The following is a 26,636-nucleotide window of genomic DNA, read 5'->3' on the forward strand; positions in this document are numbered from 1 at the left end:
ATTTCATGAGGCTAGTCAAATATTAAAACAGTCCTTACTTGTTGTTTACACTTATTATTTAATATATTAATTTAGCAAAGCGATCTGAAATAAAATTTCGAGAAAGTATACCGTTTAAATTTGTTTTATATGTTAATATAGGTACATACAAGTATGTTTAAATTCAAAATGTCTTCGATTGATGCTTATTATTAAGGTAATACTTTTATTTTGAAATAAACTACAATATTTCCTTACATAGTTGTTTTATTATTTTTCATGATATATACTTACAAGTTTAAAATTCTCTGTAACACAGATAATTAGTGTAAATGATATACATTCAAGATTTGTGGCATCACCACCAAGCACCCCATACATAAATATTTTATTGTGTATTTACTGATACATTTACAAACAACTTTATTCAAATTCAGTGCTTGTAAGTCCAACATGAAATTTCAGGATGCACATTTTTGTACTTTGAGAAAACACTCATATAAATGTTTTAAGTAAGTCAACATCATGGTTCCTCACTTCTCATAATCACGAACCACCGCAGTTGTTCAAAGCATAGCATCATAACTAAGCGGTTTTTGTAAATTATAAAAACATTTTCACATCTACTATTAAAAACAATTATTAACACACAAGAGTCAAAAGTCCACAATATAATATTTGGAGCTGATTACATTAATAATCGTTTGTTATACATCTCACATAAAGAAGTCCGATGTTGCTAAATTAAACTGTCTGCTTCAGAGAATGTCCTTTACCTGCAACAAAATTTGCAAATAAAAATAATTTATTTCTATACGTAAAAAATATATAATCGGCTGAAAACAGTGTGTAAAATCGAAATTATGTTAGTCACATTGGGTTATTTTCAGCTGTACCCATAAATTGGTACCAGCCGGGCTAGCACATGATTGTCGCGACAGTATCTCGCGGCGAGATAGACTACCCGTCCCTCTATTAATAACATAGAAAAAGACGGGTAGTCTATCTGGCCGCGAGATACTGTCGCGACAATTATATGCTAGGGCTACAGTGGTAACAACTGGGATTTTTTCCCACCTGTACCCAATGGGAACAACTGGGAATGTTTTCCTAGTTACCACTGGGTACAGGTGGGATTTTTTCCCAGTAGTTACCACCAAATTTTTAATGAAGTTACATTACAAACAGTATAAATAGTAGTATACGAGTGCTAATAAATAATTATATGTCGATTAGTGTTTCAGAAAACTGCTTTAAACTGATCAAAAATATAAATCAATTTTACCGGTGCAAGTATAAAATTAAAATAGTTACGGAGAAATTAATGTTTATATGCAACAGTAAATTTATCTTATTATAATATCAATTGTAAGTCTCGATTTTTAGACCTAATTTTCATGTTTTTAGCTTTTGTGCATAATTTGATTTGATTTTGACCAATCAAGCAAATCTTGTCAGTAGAAAAAGGCGACAAATTTTGAATTTCGCGCATTTTTCTACTGACAAGATTTGCTTGACCAACTATAGATTCGTGATCTTTTCTATCGAGCGAAAGTCAAGAACTCAGGATTCGAATGGATAAGTCCCTCGAGAAAGGCCTTAAGATTACAAATAAAATTTATGACAGCCGTATTGTGATCCAAAACAAAGAGCTACGACTTTTAAAACAACTCCATTTTCTGAACCTACCGCACCTTAAAAAAAAAACACTAGACTCGGGAATGACAACAACTTGGAAGTTTTTTAGCACAGTCTCGTAAAAACTCTATACAATTTAGACTCGAAAGACTAAGAGTTCCTACCGACACTACTTTGCCGACTCGATATCGCCGTCCAGGCGTCCACGTTTCGAGGTTATTATAAACATAGAGTAACTTATACTAGAGCGGTACTGTCATAGTAAAATTTGTAACCCCAGTAAGTTCACTGCCATCTGTCGACACACTTTAAAACTAAAAATGAAGATTTATAAAAATACGATATAATGTATTTAAATATAGATAAATGATTTTTTTTATTTGCATTAATTATTTTTATGATTTTGACCCATGTTCTTTCACTGATATGCGTTAAAATTGTTAAATAACAAACGAAACCGTCAACGCCATCTATACGACTGTAGGCCAAAACTAGTAGCGCCCTCTGAACGAGAATCAAATTTTCTTGATTTTCGAGGCACATTTTTTCCTTAGACTGTATCTATCTATTACGGAGTTATATCTATCTTTGTTATAAAAGAGACAGGTGACTCGGGGCGTGGGGCGCTGGGCGCTCACCGTGGGCGAGATCGTGGGCGTGGAGGGTTCAGTACTTGCGGTAGTCGCGGGCCGGCTGCGCGTAGCGGTCGGGGTAGGCGGCGCCGGGCGGGGGCGGCTGGTAGGCGGGCGGGTAGCGCTGCTCGTAGGCGCTGTAGCGCGCCTCGCCCGACCACGCCTCGCCGCCGCCGCCGCCGCTGCCGCCGCCGCCTCCACTGCTGCTGCCGCCTGAGGGGCACGGACGTCTTCGTTATGGCATACTAGCTTAGCTTATACTGTACTTGGCATCCCACCGATAGTGACGGCCGACACCCACCTTTGTTACCATGGAAATATGGATGTAATGTAATTATGCATTTTATGTTGACTGTACTATAAAAACTACAGTTGTTTGTGACAAGCTAAAGTTAAATCGCTTTATAAGATCTCTGTCTGATGTATTTTCCCGGCATGATCCCCTTCTCGAATTAAAATGTATATCTAAATAATAACTATTTTACGATACAAGTGCGGAAAGTAGGAAATTCGCAACGAGTGGTGATAAATTAAAACACGACCGAAGGGAGTGTTTAAAATCGACCTGAGTTGCGAATTACTACTTTCCGCACTTGTATCTTAATACCTTTACAGTACATATGGTGCTACGTTCTCGCACTAGTGCGTCAAATAGCACTTTTCGTGCATATGTCGAAAGTTTAAAGGGCCATATGTACTGTAAAACGTTGTACGATACACGTTTGAATAGGTAATTCGCAACTCGTGTCGATTTAAAACACTCCCTGCGGTCGTGTTTTAATTTATCGCCACTCGTTTCGAATTTCCTATTTTTCGCACTTGTATCGTAATGTACTAATGCTCGCTTCACAAAACCAATACTTATTTCTGCAAGTAGAAAATTGCCGCGAGTGCAGTTTTGAGAACGAGAAACTCTTTCAATTATCGTTATACTGATATGCTATCCCTATTAAGTAGATTCATTATTCTGGGAGTCGTTCGTCACCGGAGGCCAGATTGGTAGGCCACAGTGGACTTTTAAAATCAATCTGAGAAAAATTGTAGAACGTGAATCGGTTGAACGCTCGCGATCGGCTCCGGAGACGAGTATTAAATATAATGTATAGCAAACTTTACCGCGCGTTATCTTATCTTTATGTCAGTTTACGTCTCACGCTCGCAGCAAAATGGAAACACGGTTTTAAACATCTGGAATATTATCAAGACGGAATATGTATTAGAAACATAATCTCGTACTCTCGTTTGGCGTACCTTTGGCGGGCGGCTGCGGGTCGGGGTAGCGGGCGTGGGAGTGCGGCCAGGCGCGCTGGTGCGGGTGCGCGTCGGGCTTGGCGGGCGGCTCGGGGCGGTAGGAGCGCTCGCCGCGCGCCTCGTAGCGCGCCGGCTCCTTGGCGCGCGTGCCCGGCGGCAGCGGCTGTCGCGCCTGCGCCTGCGCCTCCTCCGAGCTGCCGTTCGGGTACTTCATGCTGCCGGCTGCGGGTGCAGGAGGGGGAGGGATCTTTATCTTTCGTGTCGTGACTGTTCTTTATAAGTTTTGTATGACAGAACGTGTGCCTGCCGGTCGTCAGTGTGCAATTTGACGCTTAAGATGTTTGCCGCGAACGATCAGATGGACGAACCTAGTACTCTAGAAATGCTGAGACATCGGTAAGTAAAAAAAAAAACCCTAGTGAAATGGGACTTTTGTCATTTTAACAGCAGATTTTTTCATTATTATTTACAACGACGGGACTTAATCGCGTAAAACGTTCAAGTTAATAAACAAGACCAAGTGCGGGTAGTTCGAAAAACTCGCGCGCCTAGAAGATGTTTATGTCAACTTTAGCCAGTCTTCTCCGAGACCACGGGGACAACGCCGTCCTCGAAACGTCGGAGGTAAATTTAAAACTTATTTTACGCGATTAAGTCCCGTCGTTGTAAATAATAATGAGTAAAAATCGTGAAAGTTTAAAGCAGATTTTTTATTCATTTTATAAGGGTTGAAGTTGTGTAGGTAACTAGTATAAGCACTCCACTTTATCAAACTGTGTCAGCTGAATATGCAGCTCTAAATAATTTTTACTATGTGATCAACTCCGCATGCGATAAACGGGACAAATTGAATAGTAAAATAAAATGAACGACATACATATAGGTCTATTACCAGCGACGTGTCTCGGGTAGTCCCGCTTGTAGTCGCGGTCGCGGTCGCGCTTGTCGGAGCGGTCGTAGCTCGCCGGCATCTCGAACCGCGGCGGCGGCGGCGCCTCGAACTGGCCTCGGCTTGATGACTGCGGAAAAAACATCGTCAACATTACAGGACACTAATGTTTATTAAAATTTACATCTACATACAATTTGTTTATTATTATTATTGCGGTAGAGGGAGACAGCGACAGTCGAGACAGAGACGGTGGGTGTCGAGCAACTTGCACTGACCATGGGCGGCGGCGGCGGCCGCTTGTGGCGCGGCTCGCGCTCGTAGTTGTCGGGCGGCGGGCTGGCGGCCGTCTCGCGGTTGAGCGAGACAGCGACAGTCGAGACAGAGACGGTGGTTGTCGAGCAACTTGCACTGACCATGGGCGGCGGCGGCGGCGGCCGCTTGTGGCGCGGCTCGCACTCGTAGGTGTCGGGCGGCGGGCTGGCGGCCGTCTCGCGGTAGAGCGAGACAGCGACAGTCGAGACAGAGACGGTGGGTGTCGAGCAACTTACACTGACCATGGGCGGCGGCGGCGGTCGCTTGTGGCGCGGCTCGCGCTCGTAGTTGTCGGGCGGCGGGCTGGCGGCCGTCTCGCGGTAGAGCGAGACAGCGACAGTTGAGACAGAGACGGTGGGTGTCGAGCAACTTACACTGACCATGGGCGGCGGCGGCGGTCGCTTGTGGCGCGGCTCGCGCTCGTAGTTGTCGGGCGGCGGGCTGGCGGCCGTCTCGCGGTAGAGCGAGACAGCGACAGTTGAGACAGAGACGGTGGGTGTCGAGCAACTTACACTGACCATGGGCGGCGGCGGCGGTCGCTTGTGGCGCGGCTCGCACTCGTAGTTGTCGGGCGGCGGGCTGGCGGCCGTCTCGCGGTAGAGCGAGACAGCGACAGTTGAGACAGAGACGGTGGGTGTCGAGCAACTTACACTGACCATGGGCGGCGGCGGCGGTCGCTTGTGGCGCGGCTCGCACTCGTAGTTGTCGGGCGGCGGGCTGGCGGCCGTCTCGCGGTAGAGCGAGACAGCGACAGTCGAGACAGAGACGGTGGGTGTCGAGCAACTTACACTGACCATGGGCGGCGGCGGCGGTCGCTTGTGGCGCGGCTCGCGCTCGTAGTTGTCGGGCGGCGGGCTGGCGGCGGTCTTACGGTAGGCAGCGCTACTCTCGTAGCCGCGCTTGCGCCGCTCCTCCTCCAGGCTATGAAACACGAATAGGTACGAAGTTTTAATTATGAGAGGGAATGTTGTGCTCAGGAGGCGCACATTAGTATGGTTTACTGTACATGCGACATGCGTAACGACCGATAGTGGACATAAAAATGCGAACGGATGATTTCTCGAGTCAAACTGTATAGGTAGCCCAGCTATTGTTTTTATCTTATTTTTGTTAGCATACTCACCGCAGTTGCGCGCGTTTGAGCTCGAGCCGTTCGAGTTCGAGTTTCTCGCGCTCCAGCCGGTGCCGCTCGCGCTCGAGCCGCAGCAACTCATTCTTCTCGCGCTCAATCTTTTCCCTGTTATCAAACGTAACTATTAATGTAACCCCAAATTGCGTTTTAGATATCGCTGTTTCCGAATTCAAGTTATACAAAAATAGTGACAACGATAAGAATCGGATAGGGGCACGCAGGGGAAAGTATTGGTAGCCTAGTTGTAGTATGTTTAATAATCATATTTCGGTGAAGCGAAACACCGTGAGGCAACCTGTGTAAACCCAATAACAATTAGTTCCTTTAGTACCGTTTGGTAACTAAAAATTGGTAACGGTACTAAAGGGATTAGTTTCCCGTTCAGGTCGGTGTCAACTCTCATGTGCCAATTTTTGCCATCAGGGGCCGATTGCGTAACTACTTGTAACTAATAATATTAGCGGAAGTCTCTTTCCAATTCCTTTGATTAGAAAAAGACTTTTGCTAATATTATCAGTTACAAGTTGTAATGCAATCAGCCCCAGGTCGCCGAGCGGACCCCAGTCTACCCCAGCAAAAATACCAGGACAACGCTACAAAGATGATGATGAGTCAGTAATAAGCATACCTTGGGGTTTTGGGTGCAGGAATTTTTATACTAGCCAAACACTACAAAAACAGAAACTATTTTAACATTTCTAAGCACATTTGAAGCCTAGTACTTACTTTGAATTCATGATCCGGTAAGTAGTTATTAATTGAGTTATTCTATGTAAGCAATGTATGGGAAAATGAAACAAATTAATAAAGTTTTCAAACCTGTGTGGCATGATACACCTAGATGTAAACTCATTAAAATTCACCACTCTCCCCTCCCCTCCACCTGACGCTCGACCCTCCCCCCCCACCCACCTTGAAATGTGTCCCCGTTGGTGGTTTTTTGACATTCTCACGAAAACTATAATTGTGTGAAAATAAAAAAATGCGAAGTTGGAAAAAAGATATTTAATACTAACTTCCGGTTTGTTATATGAAAAAATAAAATAAAAAAAAACGATTTTATTAATTTTCTAGGAAATCAACTAATATTCTCAAATAATCACTATTTAGTTATTATTAAATCCATTGAAAGAATTGCAATAATAATTTTTAAAAAATGCGTTCCTCAAATTTTGTAGTTTTTTTAAATGCGTATAAATTTTTAATGAAGCAATATATTAAAAAACTGGCCAAGTGCGAGTCGGACTCGCGCACGAAGGGTTCCGTACCCTTACGGAAAAAAAAATCACGTTTGTTGTATGGGAGCCCCATTCAAATATTTATATTATTCTGTTTTTAGTATTTGTTGTTATAGCGGCAACAGAAATACATCATCTGTAAAAATTTCAACTGTCTAGCTATCACGGTTCCTGAGATACAGCCTGGTGACAGACAGACGGACAGCGAAGTCTTAGTAATAGGGTCCCGTTTTTACCCTTTGGGTAAGGAACCCTAAAAAGTAATGATGCCAAATTTTTTAGTTCACATATAGGTCCAATTAATCCAACTATGAACAAATTCCAGAACCTGACAATGTTTTTGCTTCCCGCTTGACGTGAAATGCCCCATTATGCTGAGTTGGGTTCACTTCGTGACGCAATGCACACTTGATGATTTCTTCTTTTCTTGCTGTTGTTGTCTGTACATGTTCGTACTTGTGTTGTGATCGTCACGAATAAATATCTTTTATCTTTATGTGTTTTTGTACAAATTGGCCGGTATTCAAGCTATAAGTACTTGTATAACCTTAAAATAACAAAATAATCATACTCGTTTGACGACGTGCATTATATTTTCAAAACGGCTAGACGGATTTTAATGAAATATACCTAAAATTCACCGCAGTGAAGCCAGCTATCAAACAAAAAAAAACACATTAAAATCGGTTCACCTGTTTCGGCGCTACGAGGTCACAGGTAGACACACAAATACTTAAGACATAATTCAGGGAAATTAGCTGAAATTACGGCATTATTAATGGAAGACTTTTTTCAATTTGGAATATTGAGATGTGTACATTATAGACCAAAGTTATTTTTCATCAAACCTCCCCACCCCTCCCCCCTCTGCGTGACCCCCACACAGCAAAGGGCCCGAAACGCGGTTTTTCTAAATTTTTAAGGAAACCGTTCACGATACAGAAAAAGTGTGTAGAAACGAAATGATCCCTAATAAATTTGCTATCAATCTCTTATATACACTATAATAGTGGTATCACTTATAGTTTTTGTGCAACCTATCACCAAAGAAGCAAATTTTTTAGAATTAAACTTTTTTTTTTTTCATTTCTAAGATAACTTTTCTTAAGAAAAACTTACGATTTTGCTTTTAGTAAATAGTTAATATGCTCTTTAAAATGAAGTATTACTTATTCTTAAACTCCTTCATTTGACGAAGTTATGCCATTTTGAAAATACATCGTCTTCAAATATTTTTAGTCACCGAATATATCTATACACATACATTATCGTTATAGATAGATTAGATTAGATATATTTATTTCTTAAAGAAAAAGGCACAGTATTTTACAAAAAGGGATAAAACAAAGGCTTTCACTAAAAGATCGTCAACTTATGATTAGAACAGAAATCAAATAATAGAATATAAAATAAATAAATAAAACAAATGTCACAAAAAAAGAGATGTCAATGTATACATGGCTAGGGCCAACCTAGGTTTTGTCGAATGTCAAGAACAAGAAAAAAACAACAGAAAACAAAAATATTTATATTATAATATTTAAAAAATATTAATAAAAATATACATAGTATGTGTTTATATTACCACCGGGTAATAAAATAATCGTGGGGTCACCCTCGGTTATGCTGTATAAAACTCGGTCAGGATTCGTTTCATCAATGAGGATATAATTAGATAGAGCGGTACTGTCATAGTAAATTTTGTAACCGCTGTAAATTCACTGCCATCTATCGACATACTTTAAAACTAAAAATGAAGATTTATAAAAATACGTTAAAATGTATTTAAATATGGATAAATGATTTTTTTATTTGCATTAATTATTTTTATATCATTTTGACCCATGTTCTTCCATTGATATGCGTTAAAATTATAAATAACAAACAAAACCGTCAACGCCCTCTATACGAGACTAGGCCAAAACTAGTGGCGCCCTCTGATCGAGAATCAAATTTTCGTGATTTTCGAGGCACGTTTTTTCCTTAGACTGTATCCATCTATTACGGAGTTATATCTATCTTTCGTTTCATATACAGACAAGTGGTTAATAACGATATTCGCAAAAGCAAACTAAATTTGGCGATATCGTAAGTTTTTTTACGAAAAGTTATCTTAGAAATGAAAAAAACGTTAAATTCTAAAAAAAAATGCATGTTTGGTGACAGATTGCACAAAAACTATAAGTGATAGCACTATAGTGTGTATAAGAGATTGATAGCAAATTTATTAGGGATCATTTCGTTTCTACACACTTTTTCTGTATCTTGAACGGTTTCCTTAAAAATTTAGAAAAACCGCGTTTCGGGCCCTTTGCTGTGTGGGGGGTCACGCAGAGGGGGGAGGGGTGGGGAGGTTTGATGAAAAATAACTTTGGTCTATAATGTACACATCTCAATATTTCAAATTGAAAAAAGTCTTCCATTAATAATGCCGTAATTTCAGCTAATTTCCCTGAATTATGTCTTTGGTATTTGTGTGTCTACCTGTGACCTCGTAGCGCCGAAACAGATGAACCGATTTTAATGTGTTTTTTTTGTTTGATAGCTGGCTTCACTGCGGTGAATTTTAGGTATATTTCATTAAAATCCGTCTAGCCGTTTTGAAAATATAATGCACGTCGTCAAACGTACGTAGTATGGTTATTTTGTTATTTTAAGTTAATACAAGTACTTATAGCTTGAATACCGTTCAACTTGTACAAAAACACATAAAGCCTCTTTTGTTCCAAATTTAATGAGCATTAATTCTGTCCTTGACACTTTTTTGATATCTATTATAGTTATCGTGAGAATGTCAAAAAACCACCAACGGGGCCACATTTCAAGGTGGGGGGGTCGAGCGTCAGGTGGAGGGGAGGGGAGAGTGGTGAATTTTAAAGAGTACACCTAGATGTATCATGCCACACGGGTTTGAAAACTTTATTAAGAGCCCTTATTCCCTGGAGCGTTCATCGATTTCACGAAATAACACTCAATAGATGGCGTTGACGCGCGGTACGCGAGCGCCGGCAACTATAACGCGTTTTGAACGCAGAGAAGAATAATCTTGATCTTTGTAGATTTCAATAGCAAGTAACATTATTTTTATTGTTATAGCCACTCTTTTATTTTATTTTATATGCATGGTAGTAGTAATTTCAGTTTATTATGTTAAGAACATATACATACTTGTACCCAGAGATGACCAGGGTGCCTAGCCAAGATGCCAACCGTTTAGGTACTTAAATATAGTTTACATTAAAACCAAATCTGCAGCTGGCCTCTGAAATGGGTAATAGAAACGCGATCCGTATGTCTTTCATTTTCCAAATGACCAGGGTGCCTAGCCAAGATGCCAACCGTTTATGCTCCGTAGCAAACGAAGCGTAACTGTCTCTGTCGCACTAATATTGAAGAGTGATAGAGAGAGATTACGCTATTGTTCGCTTCGGAACGAACGACTGGAATCTTGGCTAGGCACTCGGGTTTAGTACCTACAGTTTACGTTAAAACCACTTAAAACCAAATCTGTAGCTGGCCACTGAAATGGGTAATAGAAACGCGTTTCGCATGTGTTTTGCTTTCCAGATAATCAGAGTACCTAGCCAAGATGCCAGTCGTTCGTTCCGTAGCGAACGATAGGGTAATTTCTCTCTATCACTCTTCCATATTAGTGCGACAGAGACGGTTGCGATTCGTTCGCTACGGAGCGTAAACGGTTGGCATCTTGGCTAGGCACCCTGGTCATCTGCAAAACGAAACACATACGGAACGCGTTTCTATTACCCATTACAGTGGCCAGCTATAGATTTGGTTTTAACGTAAACTATAATAGGTACACCTGGGTGCCTAGCCAAGATGCCAGTCGTTCGTTCCGCAGCAAACGATAGGGTAATCTCTCTCTATCACTCTTCCATATTAGTGCGACAGAGACGGTTGCGTTTCGTTCGCTACGGAGCGTAAACAGTTGGCATCTTGGCTAGGCACCCTGGTCATCTGCAAAGCGAAACACATACGGAACGCGTTTCTATTACCCATTACAGTGGCCAGTTATAGATTTGGTTTTAATGTAAACTATAGGTACCTTAACCTGGGTGCCTAGCCAAGATGCCAGTCGTTGGTTCCGCAGCGAACGATAGGGTAATCGCTCTCTATCACTCTTCCATATTAGTGCGACAGAGACGGTTGCGTTTCGTTCGCTACGGAACGTAAACAGTTGGCATCTTGGCTAGGCACCCTGGTCATCTGCAAAGCGAAACACATACGGAACGCGATTCTACTACCCATTCAGAGGCCAGCTACAGATTTGGTTTTAATGTAGACTATAGGTACCTAAACGGTTGGCATTTTGGCTAGGCACCCTGGTCATCTGGAAAGCGAAATACATAAGGAACGCGTTTCTACTACCCATTTTAGAGGCCAGCTACAGATTTGGTTTTAATGTAAATTATATTATAGATACCTAAACGGTTGGCATCTTGGCTAGGCACCTTGGTCATCTGGAAAGGGAAAGACATACGGAACCCGTTTCTACTACCCATCCAGAGGCCAGCTACAGATTTGGTTTTAATGTAAACTATAGGTACCTACACGGTTGGCATCTTGGCTAGGCACCTTGGTCATCTGGAAAGGGAAAAACATACGGAACCCGTTTCTACTACCCATCCAGAGGCCAGCTACAGATTTGGTTTTAATGTAAACTATAGGTACCTAAACGGTTGGCATCTTGGCTAGGCACCCTGGTCATCTAGAAAGCGAAAGATACAAGGAACGCGTTTCTACGACCCATTTTAGAGGCCAGCTACAGATTTGGTTTTAATGTAAATTATATTCTAGGTACCTAAACGGTTGGCATCTTGGCTAGGCACCTTGGTCATCTGGAAAGGGAAAGACATACGGAACCCGTTTCTACTACCCATTCAGAGGCCAGCTACAGATTTGGTTTTAATGTAAACTATAGGTACCTAAACGGTTGGCATCTTGGCTAGGCACCCTGGTCATCTAGAAAGCGAAAGATACAAGGAACGCGTTTCTACGACCCATTTTAGAGGCCAGCTACAGATTTGGTTTTAATGTAAACTATAGGTACCTAAACGGTTGGCATCTTGGCTAGGCACCTTGGTCATCTGGAAAGGGAAAGACATACGGAACCCGTTTCTACTACCCATCCAGAGGCCAGCTACAGATTTGGTTTTAATGTAAACTATAGGTACCTACACGGTTGGCATCTTGGCTAGGCACCTTGGTCATCTGGAAAGGGAAAGACATACGGAACCCGTTTCTACTACCCATCCAGAGGCCAGCTTCAGATTTGGTTTTAATGTAAACTATAGGTACCTAAACGGTTGGCATCTTGGCTAGACACCCTGAACAGACCCGATCACCTAGGCGAAAAAATTTAATATTTGTGCTATAAAATGTACCTATGATGACATTGATCACCTAAGGATCAAGATTTTCTAATCGCAGTATACACCACTTCTCGGAACTAGCTCGTTGATTACGAACGAAACAAACGCCTGACGATCGAGCACAGGTCCGTCCCCTAAGCGCGCCCGGCGGAGACTGAGCGCGCAGTGTCGGTGCAGCGTGATTTATAGGTCTTTTAAAAATATTTAAATTTACGGTAAAATAGGTCCTATAGTTATGATTATTTTTTTATGGGTTCACATAAAGTTAGAGTTTGCTATTACATTATTTTGAGGGCAAAATATAAGTACAATTTGCGATAAAAAAATATAATGCGACCCTGTTTTCACCGAAAAAATGAAGAAAACTCGGAAGGTATTTTATCATTTTTTTTAAATGAATCTTTGATTTTCAATCATTTTAGCCCCTCGTACAAGATATGGTGAATTGAATTGTAATCATTCATGTACCAAATGATTCATGTTTACTGCAAAATTGGCAACCGAAACGACACCTTTCACTGCAAATTTTGAAAAATACTTCCAGAAAAACTCATTTATTTTAGGTTTAAAAAGAGAAAATGCAAACTTTAATTATTTCAGCCGCTAGTTTAGGAAATGATTATTTCAGAACGTTAACAGTTTTTGAATAAATACTAATAGTTACGTCGTAATGTTGAATGAAAAAGGAAGCATTTTGCAAAATACGCTCGTTTGTAGGAATAAGGCCTCTTAATTTGTTTGTCTGAAAGCATATAATAACTCAATTATATTTTCACCTCAGCAGCTCGAACAAGCCTACTTTCGTCACTCCCTGGAGTGAGGAAAGTGCGACTTTCCTCACTCCAGGGAGTGAAACAATGTAGCTTTTTAATTTAGTGAAGGCCATGAACTTCATACTACGGTACGGTACGGTACGGTCCGGTCCGGTCTCGTATCGTATCTTATAGTATTGTACATATTATAATACTTTTTTTTTCTGTTTATTCTGTGTAATTCGAAATACATTTTAACCTTTAATATGTTCTCACTACTGAGGTGAAAAATTATGTGTGCAACAAGAGAGGAAAGTTGGTTTTTCTTGCGAGTGTTTATTTTGAGTCCCGAGAAAGCGATAGATTCTATAATTGAATCACGAGCGAAGCGAGTGATTCTAAGGTAGAATCTTTAGCGTAGCGAGGGACTTAAAAAACACGAGATGTAAAATAACTTTGCTCTCGTAACTATTTACAAGAGCCGGGTCGGGAGTACAGACCTCTCGGCGCGCAGCTTCTCGCGCTCCAGCTCGAGGCGGTGCTTCTCCTGGCGCTGGCGGCGCTCGCGCTCGCGCAGCGCGTCCTCGGCCGCGCGCCGCCGCCGCTCCTCCTCGCGCGCCGCGCGGGATCGCTCGCGAGCGCGTGCCACGTCGCGCTCTTTCTGCATGACACACACACTTACAGTTTGAATTAACAGTTTTACAAAAAGGGATAAGGAAGAAATAGATAATTATATCACGAAACTACTTTCGCGAAACTGATTTCAACATGCATGACACTAATTTCGTAATGTAAATCCCGCTTTAAAGTAGAACTTTACGAGCATGAGAACTGCAAAAGAAAAAGAGTCTCGTAGCTTCTTTTTTCTTTTATAGTTTACTAGGTTTTGCCCGCGACGTTGTTGGAATTAGTAATTTGGGTGGCTTCTTTTTTGTTAAGTTAAACCTGTGATGTCAATTTGTAAAATATTTGGTAAATAAACGATTTGTATTTTGTATTTATCCAATCAGCTTTTAATTTATTCCCTATACAAACTTCTTTATTTGAGAGACAATTATAACGCCTTGATTTATCAAGGCGTTATAATTGATTGAGAAGGCTTGTATAATTGTCTAATACATATTGTAACACTAAAGTGTAAAGGTCATCATTCTATTTGAGCATAACGCTGACATAAATTATCAGGCGATGCTTCAATTATCAGAATCAGAAAAAAATATATATATGTATGTATATATATATATAATATATATATACATACATATATATAATATATATATATAAACGTAAAAGTCCTGACTGACTGACTGACTCACTTAAATCAACGCCCAGCCCAAACCGTTGGACCTAGAGAGCTGAATTTTTCACAGTGGGTAGATTTTATAACGTTAGTATCCACTAAGAAGGGGTTACAGTCAGACGTCCTTATTTTGCATGAGAATCCATTATATCGCGTTAAACAGACGATTATTACGTACATGAAAATAACCTACATGCTCCTGTCAAAACAAAACTTTTTTATTTGAATGGGTTTGAAACTTTATCCGACAGTTTCTTGGCGTTAGATACAAAGCTTAATACTTATACAGAGAGTTTAATTATGAAGTTTTATTAAACATTGGTTTATTAAATACAAATATATTTTTTAAGTTATAAATTTTCTTGTCTCAAACTCTAGTGGCGCCATTTACAATTAGCTTTCAGCCGCCTTCCCTATTGTTAGTTTGGCTTATGACTACGTTAGTTACTTAACTACTACTACATTATTTAATTATTTACACTTAGTTCAATCCAAAATTTCAGGAAGGTACATGTATACCTAGTCGGCTCATAAGTTCAGTCACTGGCCTTTAAAATTTAAATTTGGAACTCCTAAAACAAAAACCGTTCTGCATTTGAATTTCGAATCTTTATTAAATATTTGAGTAGTATAATTTTGCAATTTTCTGTTTTCTTCAACATGGAGTGGACGCTTAAAGATAGCCGTACCGCAATAATTGCACTATATCGTTGTGGTCACTCGCCGACTAAAATTTTTAAGCTACTTGAAAATTTAAAATTCTCTCTAAGATTTGTGTATCGTACCATAGAAAGATACAGTGAGGTCTCTAGTTTAAATGACAAGAAAAGAAGCGGTCGTCCGCGTACAGCTAGGACTCCAGCGGTTGTACAAGCAATTAGGGCACGCATTGCCAGAAATCCCGCTAGGAAACAAAAAGTTATGGCCCTCCAGATGGGTTTGAGCAAAAACACGGTGAAAAGAGTGCTTAATCAAGACCTGAGACTTCGTGCTTATAAACGAAAAACTGGCCATCTTCTCAATGGTCGGCTTAAAGCTTTAAGGCTTAAAAGATCTAAAGCTTTATTGAAGAAGTACGCTAAAAATAAGCACCGTTGTATACTGTTTTCGGACGAGAAAATTTTTGACATAGAAGAAAACTGTAATAAACAAAATGATAGAGTGTACGCTCGCAACAGTAAAGAAGTGTCTAATAGCATTCCCCGTATTCAAAGAGGTCATCACCCTTCATCTGTGATGGTTTGGCTGGGAGTTTCTTATGCGGGCGTCACTAGTATGCATTTTTGTGAGAAAGGAGTAAAAACTAGTGCCAAAGTGTACCAAGACACGGTGTTGACTAATATTGTGAAACCACTATCCCATAAGATGTTTCTAAACCAGCATTGGGTTTTCCAGCAGGACTCTGCTCCAGCCCATAAGGCAAAGTCTACACAAGCCTGGCTCGCCTCCAATAAAATCGACTTTATACGGCATGAAGATTGGCCCTCCTCTAGCCCAGATCTTAATCCTTTAGACTATAAAATATGGCAGTATTCAGAGGAAAAGGTGTGCTCAAAACCTCATGCAAATCTAGACTCGCTGAAAAAATCTCTTGCTACGGCAGTGGCCAATATCGACATGAAAGTGGTGCGTGAATCCATTGACGACTGGCCACGAAGACTTCAAGCCTGTGTAGATAATTATGGCGGTCATTTTGAATAAATGTTATACATTTAAATTCTCTAGTTTATAAGCTTTCAAACGCTGTACAAATTATACGGAATAAACTTAAACTTTTGATTTTATTTGATACTATGTATATGACAGAACTTATGAGCCGACTAGGTAATCCACCCTGTATGCTATGTTCTTGAGTATACTGTTGTGACTGCCCCGAACCCGACACAACAGAGACGCTATTCGCTTACGCCTGATGGCATAGAAGTCGTCAGTTCGTACCGCGGCGCACATCCCTGAAGCGCTGCAGTAACGAGGCAGTCCCAACAGCATCCTGAAGGCGTCGTTATATTGGATTCGAAGGGCGTTGTATGCCTTTTGAGTATAGTTGACCCATAGACTGCTCGTGTAAATTACTTGACAGTACGCCTTGAAATTATATCGAAAACAATTTATTTCAGTTAGGGGCTTGAAATTTGTGAAAGTGTTTGTGAAAGACAAACATACAAATCCACGCGTACGAAGTCGCGGGCAACAGCTAGTTTAAAATATATATAAAAAAAACTTGTGTGTGTATGTATCGGTGTGGATAAGTTAAGCGTGCGAATGTATGTAAGTGTCAATTGTCTGCCAAATTTTGTCAAGTCTTTAGGAGGGTGAAAAAGATTTGCTCTGCATCTGCATATCAAGCATAGAGTAACTTATACTAGAGCGGTACTGTCATAGTAAATTTTGTAACCCCAGTAAATTCACTGCCATCTGTCGACACACTTTAAAACTGAAAATGAAGATTTATAAAAATACGATAGAATGTATTTAAATATAGATAAATGATTTTTTTTATTTGCATTAATTATTTTTATGATTATGACCCATGTTCTTTCATTGATATGCGTTAAAATTGTTAAATAACAAACGAAACCGTCAACGCCATCTATACGACTGTAGGCCAAAACTAGTAGCGCCCTCTGAACGAGAATCAAATTTTCTTGATTTTCGAGGCACGTTTTTTCCTTAGACTGTATCTATCTATTACGGAGTTATATCTATCTTTGATATCAAGTAAATACATTTTTTAACACACTTGCTCAAAACGACGTTTTTATACCACCGATTTTTGGCTCATAATCCTAGATATTAAACACGCGTGCTCTTTCAGTGTATTATTCCACTCGTGCTTTTTCATTATATTATCCGACTGAGTTAAGAAGGTAACTGATTGCTAATAATATGCATGGAAATGGAGCCTTCTTTAATTGGTCAGACTGGCGGGCACCGGCGCGCCCGACCGCCTGCGCAGTGCGCGGCCCGGCCGGCACGCCCGCGGCCGGGGCGAGGGGCGGCCGGCAGTATGACAGATGCAACACACAATACTAACTGTTTTAACTATTAAAATTTGATTAATATGAGTTTCTTTTTTTTCTCGCAAGTGTGTTGAAAAACGTCGTATGAAACGCGTGTGCATTGGTCATTACACACATCGGCTTTCTTATTGCCTCGTGTGTAATGACCAACTTAGCACACTTGTATCATAATGTATTATTGACTAACCGCCTGTATTTTAATAGTCCCATCGGTTCACGTATGGGTGGCGGCAGGTCATTCCAAATCTTTGCAGCAGCAAATTTAAAGAATGCCGTCTTGTGTGTAGGTATCGCAAGTTTCGTGCATCTCCTTAGCGATTTGCTGCGTGTATCATAATCATAATGCCATTTTAGTTTCTCAATTTTAGTATCATTGGCCCATTTTAGTTTCTCAAACAGGTAACAAGGTCTCTGAAACTAAAATACTTTCCAAACCGCGCAGGCTAGGTGCAGTTTTCTCCTGTTGTCCATATTGAGCTGGTTTCTTTCGTTTAAGAACGGGGTGATATGCGGTCTTTTGGGAACGTCGTAGCAAAATCGAACACACGCATTTTGTACACGCTCTATGGACTTTTTCGTCTGTACCAGCCGTACCAGGAGTCTCGGCCCATATACTATGTCCGCGTAATTGAATTGGGAAAGTATTAGAGATTCAGCCAGGATTTTCCTGACTTTTACAGAAAGATACTTACGAATCCCCTATAGTACTTCAAGCCGATAGAAAGCATTTCTAATTTTGAAGTTAACGTGCTCTATGTACCGAAGCTGTTCATCCATTATTATGTCTAAATTCTGTGCTTTCTCTACACGGGGTATTGTTTCGGTTCCGATTGTAATCCTCGGACTTTGTTCCTTGATTTTTAAACATTGCCATTTGTTCCCCACTACTAGAAACTGCGATTTTGTAGGATTTATAACGAGATTGTTTTTTCGCGACCACAGCTACTGTTTTCAAGTCTTCATTCATTATACCCACAGAGTTCTCGAGGTTGCTTGGTGAAAAGGAGTGATAGATTTGGGTATCGTCCGCATATAGGTGTGCACTGCAGTACTTAAGATTTTTGATTAAATCGGCTGTATACAAAGTAAAGAGTAATGGGCTTAAAATTGATCCCTGGGGTGTACCACGGACGATTATGCGCGTTTTTGATCTCACCATCTCTCCTTGATCCCCTTCTATTTCAATATATTGCTTACGGCCCATGAGAAATGATTGGAACCATTTGCAGGACGATGGAGATACTCCATAATGTGCCATCTTAGATATGAGTAATGTTGGGTTGAGGCAGTCGAAAGCTCGCGAGAAGTCCAATAACACCAGAATAGAACTCATTCCCTTATCAGATGCAGCAATAATGTCATCTGTGACCTTTGCCATGGCTGTAGCCGTTCCATGTTTACTGCGGAAACCAGATTGTATGTGTGGTAGTACGTTATTTTCCTCCAGGTATTTGGATAGTTGCTCGCACACGATTCTTTTTTCTATAACTTTATAGAGTACAGGGAGAATACTTATCGGCCGTAGATCCTACACTTCAATCCTACTTGATTTTGGGATCGGTTTAACCCTGGCAAGTTTCCAAAACTCTGGGAAAGTATTGGTTGCGATTGCGATAGATGTATTAATAATATGGGTTATTATAGGCAGAGTGACGTCCAGCGTTAGGCGAATCATATCTATCGTCGTACCATCGTGTCCGCTTGCATTCGTTTCTTATTAACGACTTTATTATTTTACGTACTTGAATTTCTGTACATCTCTCAATATTGAACTGTTTATCAATTGGTTCACTGTAAAATTATCTCACTTCTGGGAAGCTTTCCGGGTTAAAAACTATGCTATGTCCTCCTATACCAAATTTCAATTAAATCGGTTCAGCGATTTAAGCGTGAAGGTAACAAACAGACACACTTTCCCATTTATAATATTAGTATGGAATTATGGATATCATATCGCTCCGGTAGTGGTATTTACGCGTGTTAAGTTCGTAAAGTAGACACAAAAACTTTGGTATTTTGTCCTACAAACCAATCGATCGATAGGTCGCGCGTCACACGTGCCAGTTAAAATGTCTAAAAATAAAACAACAACAAATAATAACGTTTAATTGTTTTCACTTACCCATATCTTGGAAAACGAAAGGACTTCCCTTGGTGACCTTCTTCTTTCTCGACTTCTGGTGCTGCGTTTGGCTTTTTCCTGTTAACAAAGTTTTTGACTTAACTTTTAAAAGGCTATTCTACATAATCATTTCTGTCACACCTCATTTTGATGTTTCTATCATACGAAAGAGCTGATGAGAGCATATTAACGTTAATAATTAAATATATGGAGAATAGTTATGAATAAATGTATTTTGTTTGTTAGTATCTTACTTTGTCTTTTTGGTCTGCCTTGTCGCGCGTTTCTGATTTGGTGCTCTCTTCACCTGACACCTCTCCGTCTTTTTTTACTTTTTCAGTGCTCTTTTCATTACCCTCCTTGCCATCCTATAAAAATTTAATTTTGTCAAGATCACGAAATGTGTGTTTTCTTTATGCAAAATTATTGTGTTCGACATTTTTATGAACGCTACCTCGTTTTCCTTATCTTTCGAGTCATCTTTACGATCCTTGCTCGATCTGCGGTCCGGTCTTGTCGGCTGCCTCCGAGACGATGATTCTGATTCAGACTTAGCCTTTTCGACAGAGATCATTCGTCCATGCAACTCTGTAGATTTAAAATAACAAAAGAAAAATAGAAAAATTCAAATGATGAAAATGTTCCTTTCAAATACAAATAATAATGATAAAAAAGGCATAGTGACACTGACCAGTTCTATGTAAGTTCTTGATACAGTTTTCAGCGTCCTGGGCACTAGCCATAGTGACGTAGCCGTAGCAACGCGAGCCTGGGGTCCGAGCATTTGTAACCACTTTTGCTCCAATTACCTGCAAATGTCATTGTATTTTGTATAAAGGATAATAAATGAATACCTTTTACATTTTTATTGATTTTCGTTTGTTATAAACCTTGAAATTGATTGTGGCCATAATAAATAGCCGTGTTCCGCCTTAAGTCTAAACAAGGGTCATAGCTTTGCTTCATCTTTGCTTTCATAAAATGCATCAAGGAGATGCACTTTACCTTCCCATGCTTGCTGCAGAGTTGCTTGAGGTCCTTGGCGCGCGTGTCGCCCGACAGGCCGCTGACCCACAGGTTGCGCGCGCCGCCCTCTTTGCCATCGTCCTTCTTCTCCTTTTTGTCACCCTCGCCATCCTTGTCCTGACCCTCTGCAAAATAAGACATTTATTAATAAATGATGACCCTTCACTAAATTTGTAAATAATTACTTCATTATAGTTAAATTCACCTTTAGCTTCCTTATCCGATTTATTGCAGTCATTGCTGAAAAACAAAAAGAAAGATCAGTAAACTTGTAAACCTTAAAAATTAGAACATGAACAAATTGCGATCACGATTGTAATAGGTGTAATTTGCAGTCAAGTAAAAATGAAGCGCGAGAAGTCGTTACATTGCGTCACACCCAATCAACTACAAAGTTTTGCACCATTATTACTCCTCTCGGTGACTGGAGCGAAGCGAGCTGGGGGCCTGGGTACGCCTTCAATGATGCGCCGCAGCAGCGCCCTCTTATTGTAACTATCTTCTTGATGTCCTCTTCGGTAGCAGGGGCTTGAAGTCGCAGAAAGCGCAAGCTCGTCGCACACACGAAACAGTCGTCCAATCCAAAGACATCGGAGATGCAGCGTCATCGCCGACCAGTCAAGGACCCTCACAGTTGGCGCCACACGACGACACGTGTTTGGTGCAAAACTTTGTAGCGATAACGTACTAGAGTATCAATCGTTCGAATCGGAGAATATAGATGCGCGGGGCGGCGTCGCGACGGCCATTCGGCATTCACCAACCTAGTGGCGGCGGCTTCGGAGTTTACTTGTTGGTCATCGACGGCGGCCTCGCTCGGAGCGGCAGCAGGCGCTGGTGCAGCCTCGTCGCTCGGAGCGGGCTCCTCACTCGCGCCGTCATCTACGCCAGTACACGAGTCAGTCGTCGCCAGGGGCAGCGCGGGCCGCTCGTTAGGAGCGACCCGCCCTGCGAGCTTTCTATCTTCACTCAGGTCAAAAGTAGCAAGATGATTCTCTTCACATTTCTTCATAATGGGAAAAGTTATTTCATTTTGACCTGAAAACTTGATTCTATATTAGCACCACTGTCCCTAGGGATGGATTGAGCACCAGAGTGAAGTTGGAGCTCTATGTATGTTGAACATAAGTTTTGTACACTGCAAGGCATGTGAATTATGTCTTGATTTGTGACATGAGAAGAAGAACCATGACTTTAACATTAGGATATTAGCTGAAGGAGTATGTTGATCACTGGCATTGTCTGAACTGTTGGGTCCTCATCCTATAAAATGCTTGTTTTATTTTGTGGTGATAACCAGCAGCAAGTTCTCTATTGTGGTGCCTCCAATTTATACAATCTGAGTTTTTTCTCCATTGTCAGTCATCTCCATTCTTGAAGACAGCAGCACTCCACAAGTATTTGCAATAGTTAAATATTTATAATCCTCAGCATATTAAATAATTAAACAATAAGTTTAAACACAAATAACAATTTCACCGAGCTTTCAATACACAGAATAGTTTTCACTTATCAATGGGACTGGGGAGTCTAACTATGCCTAAAACTTACCTTTTTTGAGCTTTGCAGTAGAATCCGTCTGAAACAAGTAAATAACATATAGAAAACAGCTGCAGATACATTCTTGGCCAGACTCCAAACAATTTACAGTTAGAATAGATTTATAGCTTTGTTCAAGTTGACCAATCCTAAAATTGGATTGGACAATTGACATGGAAAGTCGTACAACCATTTTACATGTTAGACTTCTATGACAGTTAAAAAAATAAAGAGAACTCCATATGAACCAAAATATATTTAACTGCAAAATTTAACAAATGTCTGCCTAGTACAACTTCTATTTACAAGTGACTAGAATAAATACACGGTCATAGCTTTGACGATAACCATTGGCTCAGTTAATCTATTTCCATCAGGAAGCCATTAGTTAGTTTAGGGGCTACTGAGGGTAAGGTGACAGTGACCCGAAAGAAATAAAACCGTACCTCTTCATTCAACAGTTCATCTTCTCCAAGGTCCAAATTTATGCTATCCTCCTCCAAATTGTTTTCAGCTTTTTGGTCCTCTTCCTCATTTTGTATATTGTCTGTGCAGGGTTTTTTGGGTGGAGATGTTTCAGGTTCTTCATTATTTTCACGTTTTCTGTTGATTTTTTCTGTCCCATCAACATCCATAGTTTCCTGTGTCTTCTCCTCGGTAGCAGGCTTTGTATGGTTATCTTGCGATTCGGTGTCATCCTCCTCTCCTGCATCATCTTGAACAATCATATCTTCCATGGCGGGCGTTTCTTCAGCCTCTTGTTCCACCGTGCTCTCCGAACGTCGCGTCCTCTTCGATGGAGTTTTGCCCTCGGGTGTACTCAGGTCAAATTTGAATGTTAAGGGATCATGACCCTCATCCTTTAAATGCTATAACAAACAAGACTTGTTGTAGTATTCAATCTGCAAATTATTCTTAGTAGTCAAAACTATAGAGCGACCGTAATCACTGTTACCACCACAATACTTTGCAAATGTTAAATAGTACGATTGGATAGAATTAAAGATAATGGTCTACCTTTGATAAACGCGTGATGAGTACACCGCGTACACCACTCTTATCTAGGTTACGCTTCTCCAACTCGGCACGTAAATCTATTACTCTTAGATCGTCAAGTAAACGCTTTCGGTCGGACATATTATTTTTGGACAGCTTCTAATAATAGATGGTAAATCAGTTATTTCAGCAACAATATTCCACAGAATAACAAGAACATACGAGCTTCCCCACTCGCTTCAATTTTCTTAAAAGAAAATGGCGGCGTGTCGGCGTATCCGAAAATGTAATGTTGCCACGTGTTGTGTTTAAGTAGCCAATGTAGACACAGTAATAGGCTAACAAACAGTGTACCGGACTGCGACCTTAAGGGCCCTCCACACTCGTGCGCGAATCGCGGCGCTAGTTCGCTAATCAGCGAAATCGACTCCACACTCACGTTCGCGGCTTCGCGCATGAGTGTGGAGGGACCTTTACATGTAACGTCGCTATCGCTTCACCGTCGCACCGCACCAAGGTCATTGTGCGACGCACCCATAAGTAAGAGCGAGAAAGCGTGACCTTGGTGCGGTGCGATGATGTGTTACAACCATTAAGCTCGCCAGACTAAGTAGCTAGGAGGATATAAAACGTAGTGGTTATATACTCTTTGGATATAAACCTACAGGAGAGGAGGTCTCGTCAGGCGCGGCTCGCGGCTCGGCTCGTGGCTCGCATGAATCTTCTATGCTCGCACGCGAATGTAAACTGATGTAAACCGAAACCGGACCGGACTTCAAGAACAGAAGTGTGGTGTCAGTCATGTGATTAGATTCTTGTTTTTAATGTTTATCAATAAAAAAAGTTGTAGATATATCTATTATCTAAATTTATTTACATAAAATTAAATCGCGGGCCAGAAAAATTTGTAATTATTTCATACGTTCATACAACTTAATAATTATCATGGAATCAGCAGGCAAGTAAATGAAATACATATTTTGTTAATCGATCAGAATAAAAACTAAATAGCCATATTTCTCCAATAAAAAAATATTTCGTCAATAGTTCGTACTAAATTAATGTCGCAGTTACATTATGCTGCGAGTGTGACGTAGAAAAAAGATCAGGCCTAGGAAGATTTGTCTCTCACATACCTATTTTATATACCATAGGTTTTAATTCTAAATTTCCTACAAATAGCTATTCAATTAATCTAGAATGATATCTTCTTCTTAATGACGAAATTGAAAACTTAATTATACCAAAGTTAAGGTAGATAAGTTGAAGCATTTTACCTTCTTAGGTTGATGTTTTAGGTTTGTGAACTCTGGTTGCCTAACTTTTGCTTGCTATTATAAATTACCGAGATATAATGCAAAAGTGTGGGAAAATCCCAATAACAAACAACAAAGTTAGAAGGCATTATAGTATTTTAGTGTAATAGGGTTATGTGATCTTAATTACTTTTGATATATTTTTGTAATATGAAATTTTCCCATTAGTCATACTTGTTATGAACAAAATGCTGCACTTCATGATAAAAGCAAGCCGCTCTGCACAGTGATAGTAGGGACCAAACTGAGCGATTTGACCTGCAGCAGCGGCAGTTTCACCCCTTAGGAACAGAGATGGCGCCACTTCTTTAAAAAATATTTCAAAAAATTCTACAAGCTAAACCAATGAACCGATTTAAATGTTTAGTATCTCAAATGAAAGCGCATTATATACATTACTTTTAAAAAAATACTCAGAAAATATATACTCAATACTTTTAATAAAAACGGGAATTTTAAGTTTGTTTTTTTACTCGAGTGATAATTTTTACTTGATTTCTCAAAAAATTGTATGGAATATGAATAGTTTAATGCATGTATATATTACTGAATAAATAACAAGTATTATAAAAAAAACCCGACACCGATATCTCTCATACTTCCCGAAATATTAAAGTTTGAATGTGAGTGTAAATTTCTTCAAGATATATTCCAAATAATTCTACAAGCTAAACTATTCGACCGATTTTAATGTTTAATATCTCAAATAAAAGATCATCATATATACTACTTATAAAAAAATATTCAAAAAACATATACTGAATACTTTTGGCAAAAAACGGCATCTTAAGTTTTTTTTCTTACTCGATTGATAGTTTTTACTAGATTTCATAAAAAAAATTATGGAACATGAATAGTTTAATAAATATATATATATATAGTACTGAGTATATAAAAGTATTACAAAAAAACCCGACACCGATACCTTTCATTCTTCGCGAAATATTTAAGTTCAATTATGCATGTTCTTACAAATAAATTCTTTAAAAGAAATCTTTAACCGCAGTAAGTCCACTGATTTCAATATGAAATATGTCATATGAAAAGAAATCACCCAATTTATTTTAATAAATAAAAAAATTAATAAATAAAAACTGAATAAAGTTTTTTCCTGGTGCTGAATTACAAAAAAATATAACAAATCTAAAATTAGGAATTATTTTTATTTAAAGTGACTACATTTGTAAACAAAAAACTTAAATGTCCTCTTCGGGTTCACCGGTAGATGTAGAACTGAAAAAAAAGTCGTTTTGAGAAGTACTCGTACCATTTCAATACTACAAAATCACCGATCATACATGAACTGGTTGCTATAGATTACTGTTGGATAATTTTTGTGCCTGTAGATTTACTGTTGAATTATTTTTGTGCCTAGTTCATTACCATTAAACCTATAATTTTGTGCCAGACCTATAATCAGTGGTCAGCATGCAAAATAACTCTGGATTGAAAATTACATTAACTTACTTTTGATTTGTACAGCCACCTTTGCATGATTTACACTGGGCTGTGCATGGTAAGCTGACGCGACGACACTCACAACGCATAGTTTCGCAGCCAGATTTGCAGCCACAATGGTCCAAGAGGCTTAATTGCGACCAAATCGCTGTAACTGCCGACCATTCCGGAGTCCAACTCTCTTTTTCCTCAGTCCATCCCCAAGAAGATGGACATGGTATGGAAACTTCTGGTTTCATAGCGTTTCCCCATATATGGCCCGCTTGGTAAGCCGCTCGAAGTGCATGTTTATAGAGAGCAGCTGATGTAGTTGGCAGGCTTGTCACAAGCTTGTTTTTTGAAGCAAACAAATATTTGTGAACTTCATTTACGTTTATGTGTTCCGTTTGGCCAAACAATAACACAAATCTAGGGTAACTTTATACTAAAATTAAAATATGTAGTTACACACCTGACAACTGACAAAATCAAAAACTTAAAAGTTGACATACTCCTATTTTCCCGTCATTTTATAGTGGCCAGAGAAAGGCAGCTTGATCTGAACGAATTCTTCCAGTACGAAAACCAAATTTGTCCACCTTCGTTGTCAGTAAATGGAGGGCGTCGTTCAGGGAACAAATCTGATTTGGCCGAGAAATTAGAA

General features: G+C 39.9%; 1 protein-coding gene across 6 annotated transcripts; it reads right to left on the reverse strand.

Moving 5' to 3' along the window:
- Positions 1 to 228: 228 nt before the first annotated feature.
- LOC134740528 (SAFB-like transcription modulator) lies at positions 229 to 23,489 on the reverse strand. Of its 6 annotated transcripts, none has more exons than XM_063673072.1 (17): positions 23,241 to 23,489; positions 22,670 to 23,092; positions 22,236 to 22,263; positions 21,449 to 21,566; positions 20,890 to 20,924; positions 20,664 to 20,809; positions 20,350 to 20,467; positions 20,113 to 20,246; positions 19,913 to 20,026; positions 19,659 to 19,736; positions 13,717 to 13,877; positions 5,828 to 5,941; positions 5,499 to 5,625; positions 4,393 to 4,519; positions 3,501 to 3,722; positions 2,256 to 2,462; positions 229 to 755 (listed from the first exon to the last, which is right to left on the reverse strand). In XM_063673072.1, the coding sequence occupies exons 1-16, from the start codon at positions 23,358 to 23,360 to the stop codon at positions 2,284 to 2,286; spliced, it is 2,244 nt and encodes a 747-aa protein (XP_063529142.1). In that variant the 5' UTR covers positions 23,361 to 23,489; the 3' UTR covers positions 229 to 755; positions 2,256 to 2,283. The 6 variants fall into 6 exon arrangements, with proteins under 6 accessions (XP_063529142.1, XP_063529126.1, XP_063529134.1 ...); XM_063673056.1 differs by having other exon boundaries at positions 4,378 to 4,519; XM_063673064.1 differs by having other exon boundaries at positions 5,493 to 5,625.
- Between the last annotated feature and the right edge of the window lie 3,147 nt (positions 23,490 to 26,636).

Source organism: Cydia strobilella, chromosome 1, assembly GCF_947568885.1.
Source record: "Cydia strobilella chromosome 1, ilCydStro3.1, whole genome shotgun sequence".
NCBI lineage: Eukaryota > Metazoa > Arthropoda > Insecta > Lepidoptera > Tortricidae > Cydia > Cydia strobilella.

Coding starts and splice junctions, on each gene's coding strand:
- LOC134740528 (XM_063673040.1), bottom strand. CDS start 23,360: ATGTCCGACCGAAAGCGTTTACTTGACGATCTAAGAGTAATAGATTTA. Junction 22,264..22,669: donor ATGAACTGTTGAATGAAGAG/GTACGGTTTTAT, acceptor TACTTGTTTCAG/ACGGATTCTACTGCAAAGCT. Junction 13,878..19,658: donor TTTCGTTTTCCAAGATATGG/GTAAGTGAAAAC, acceptor TGTGTCATGCAG/AAAGAGCGCGACGTGGCACG.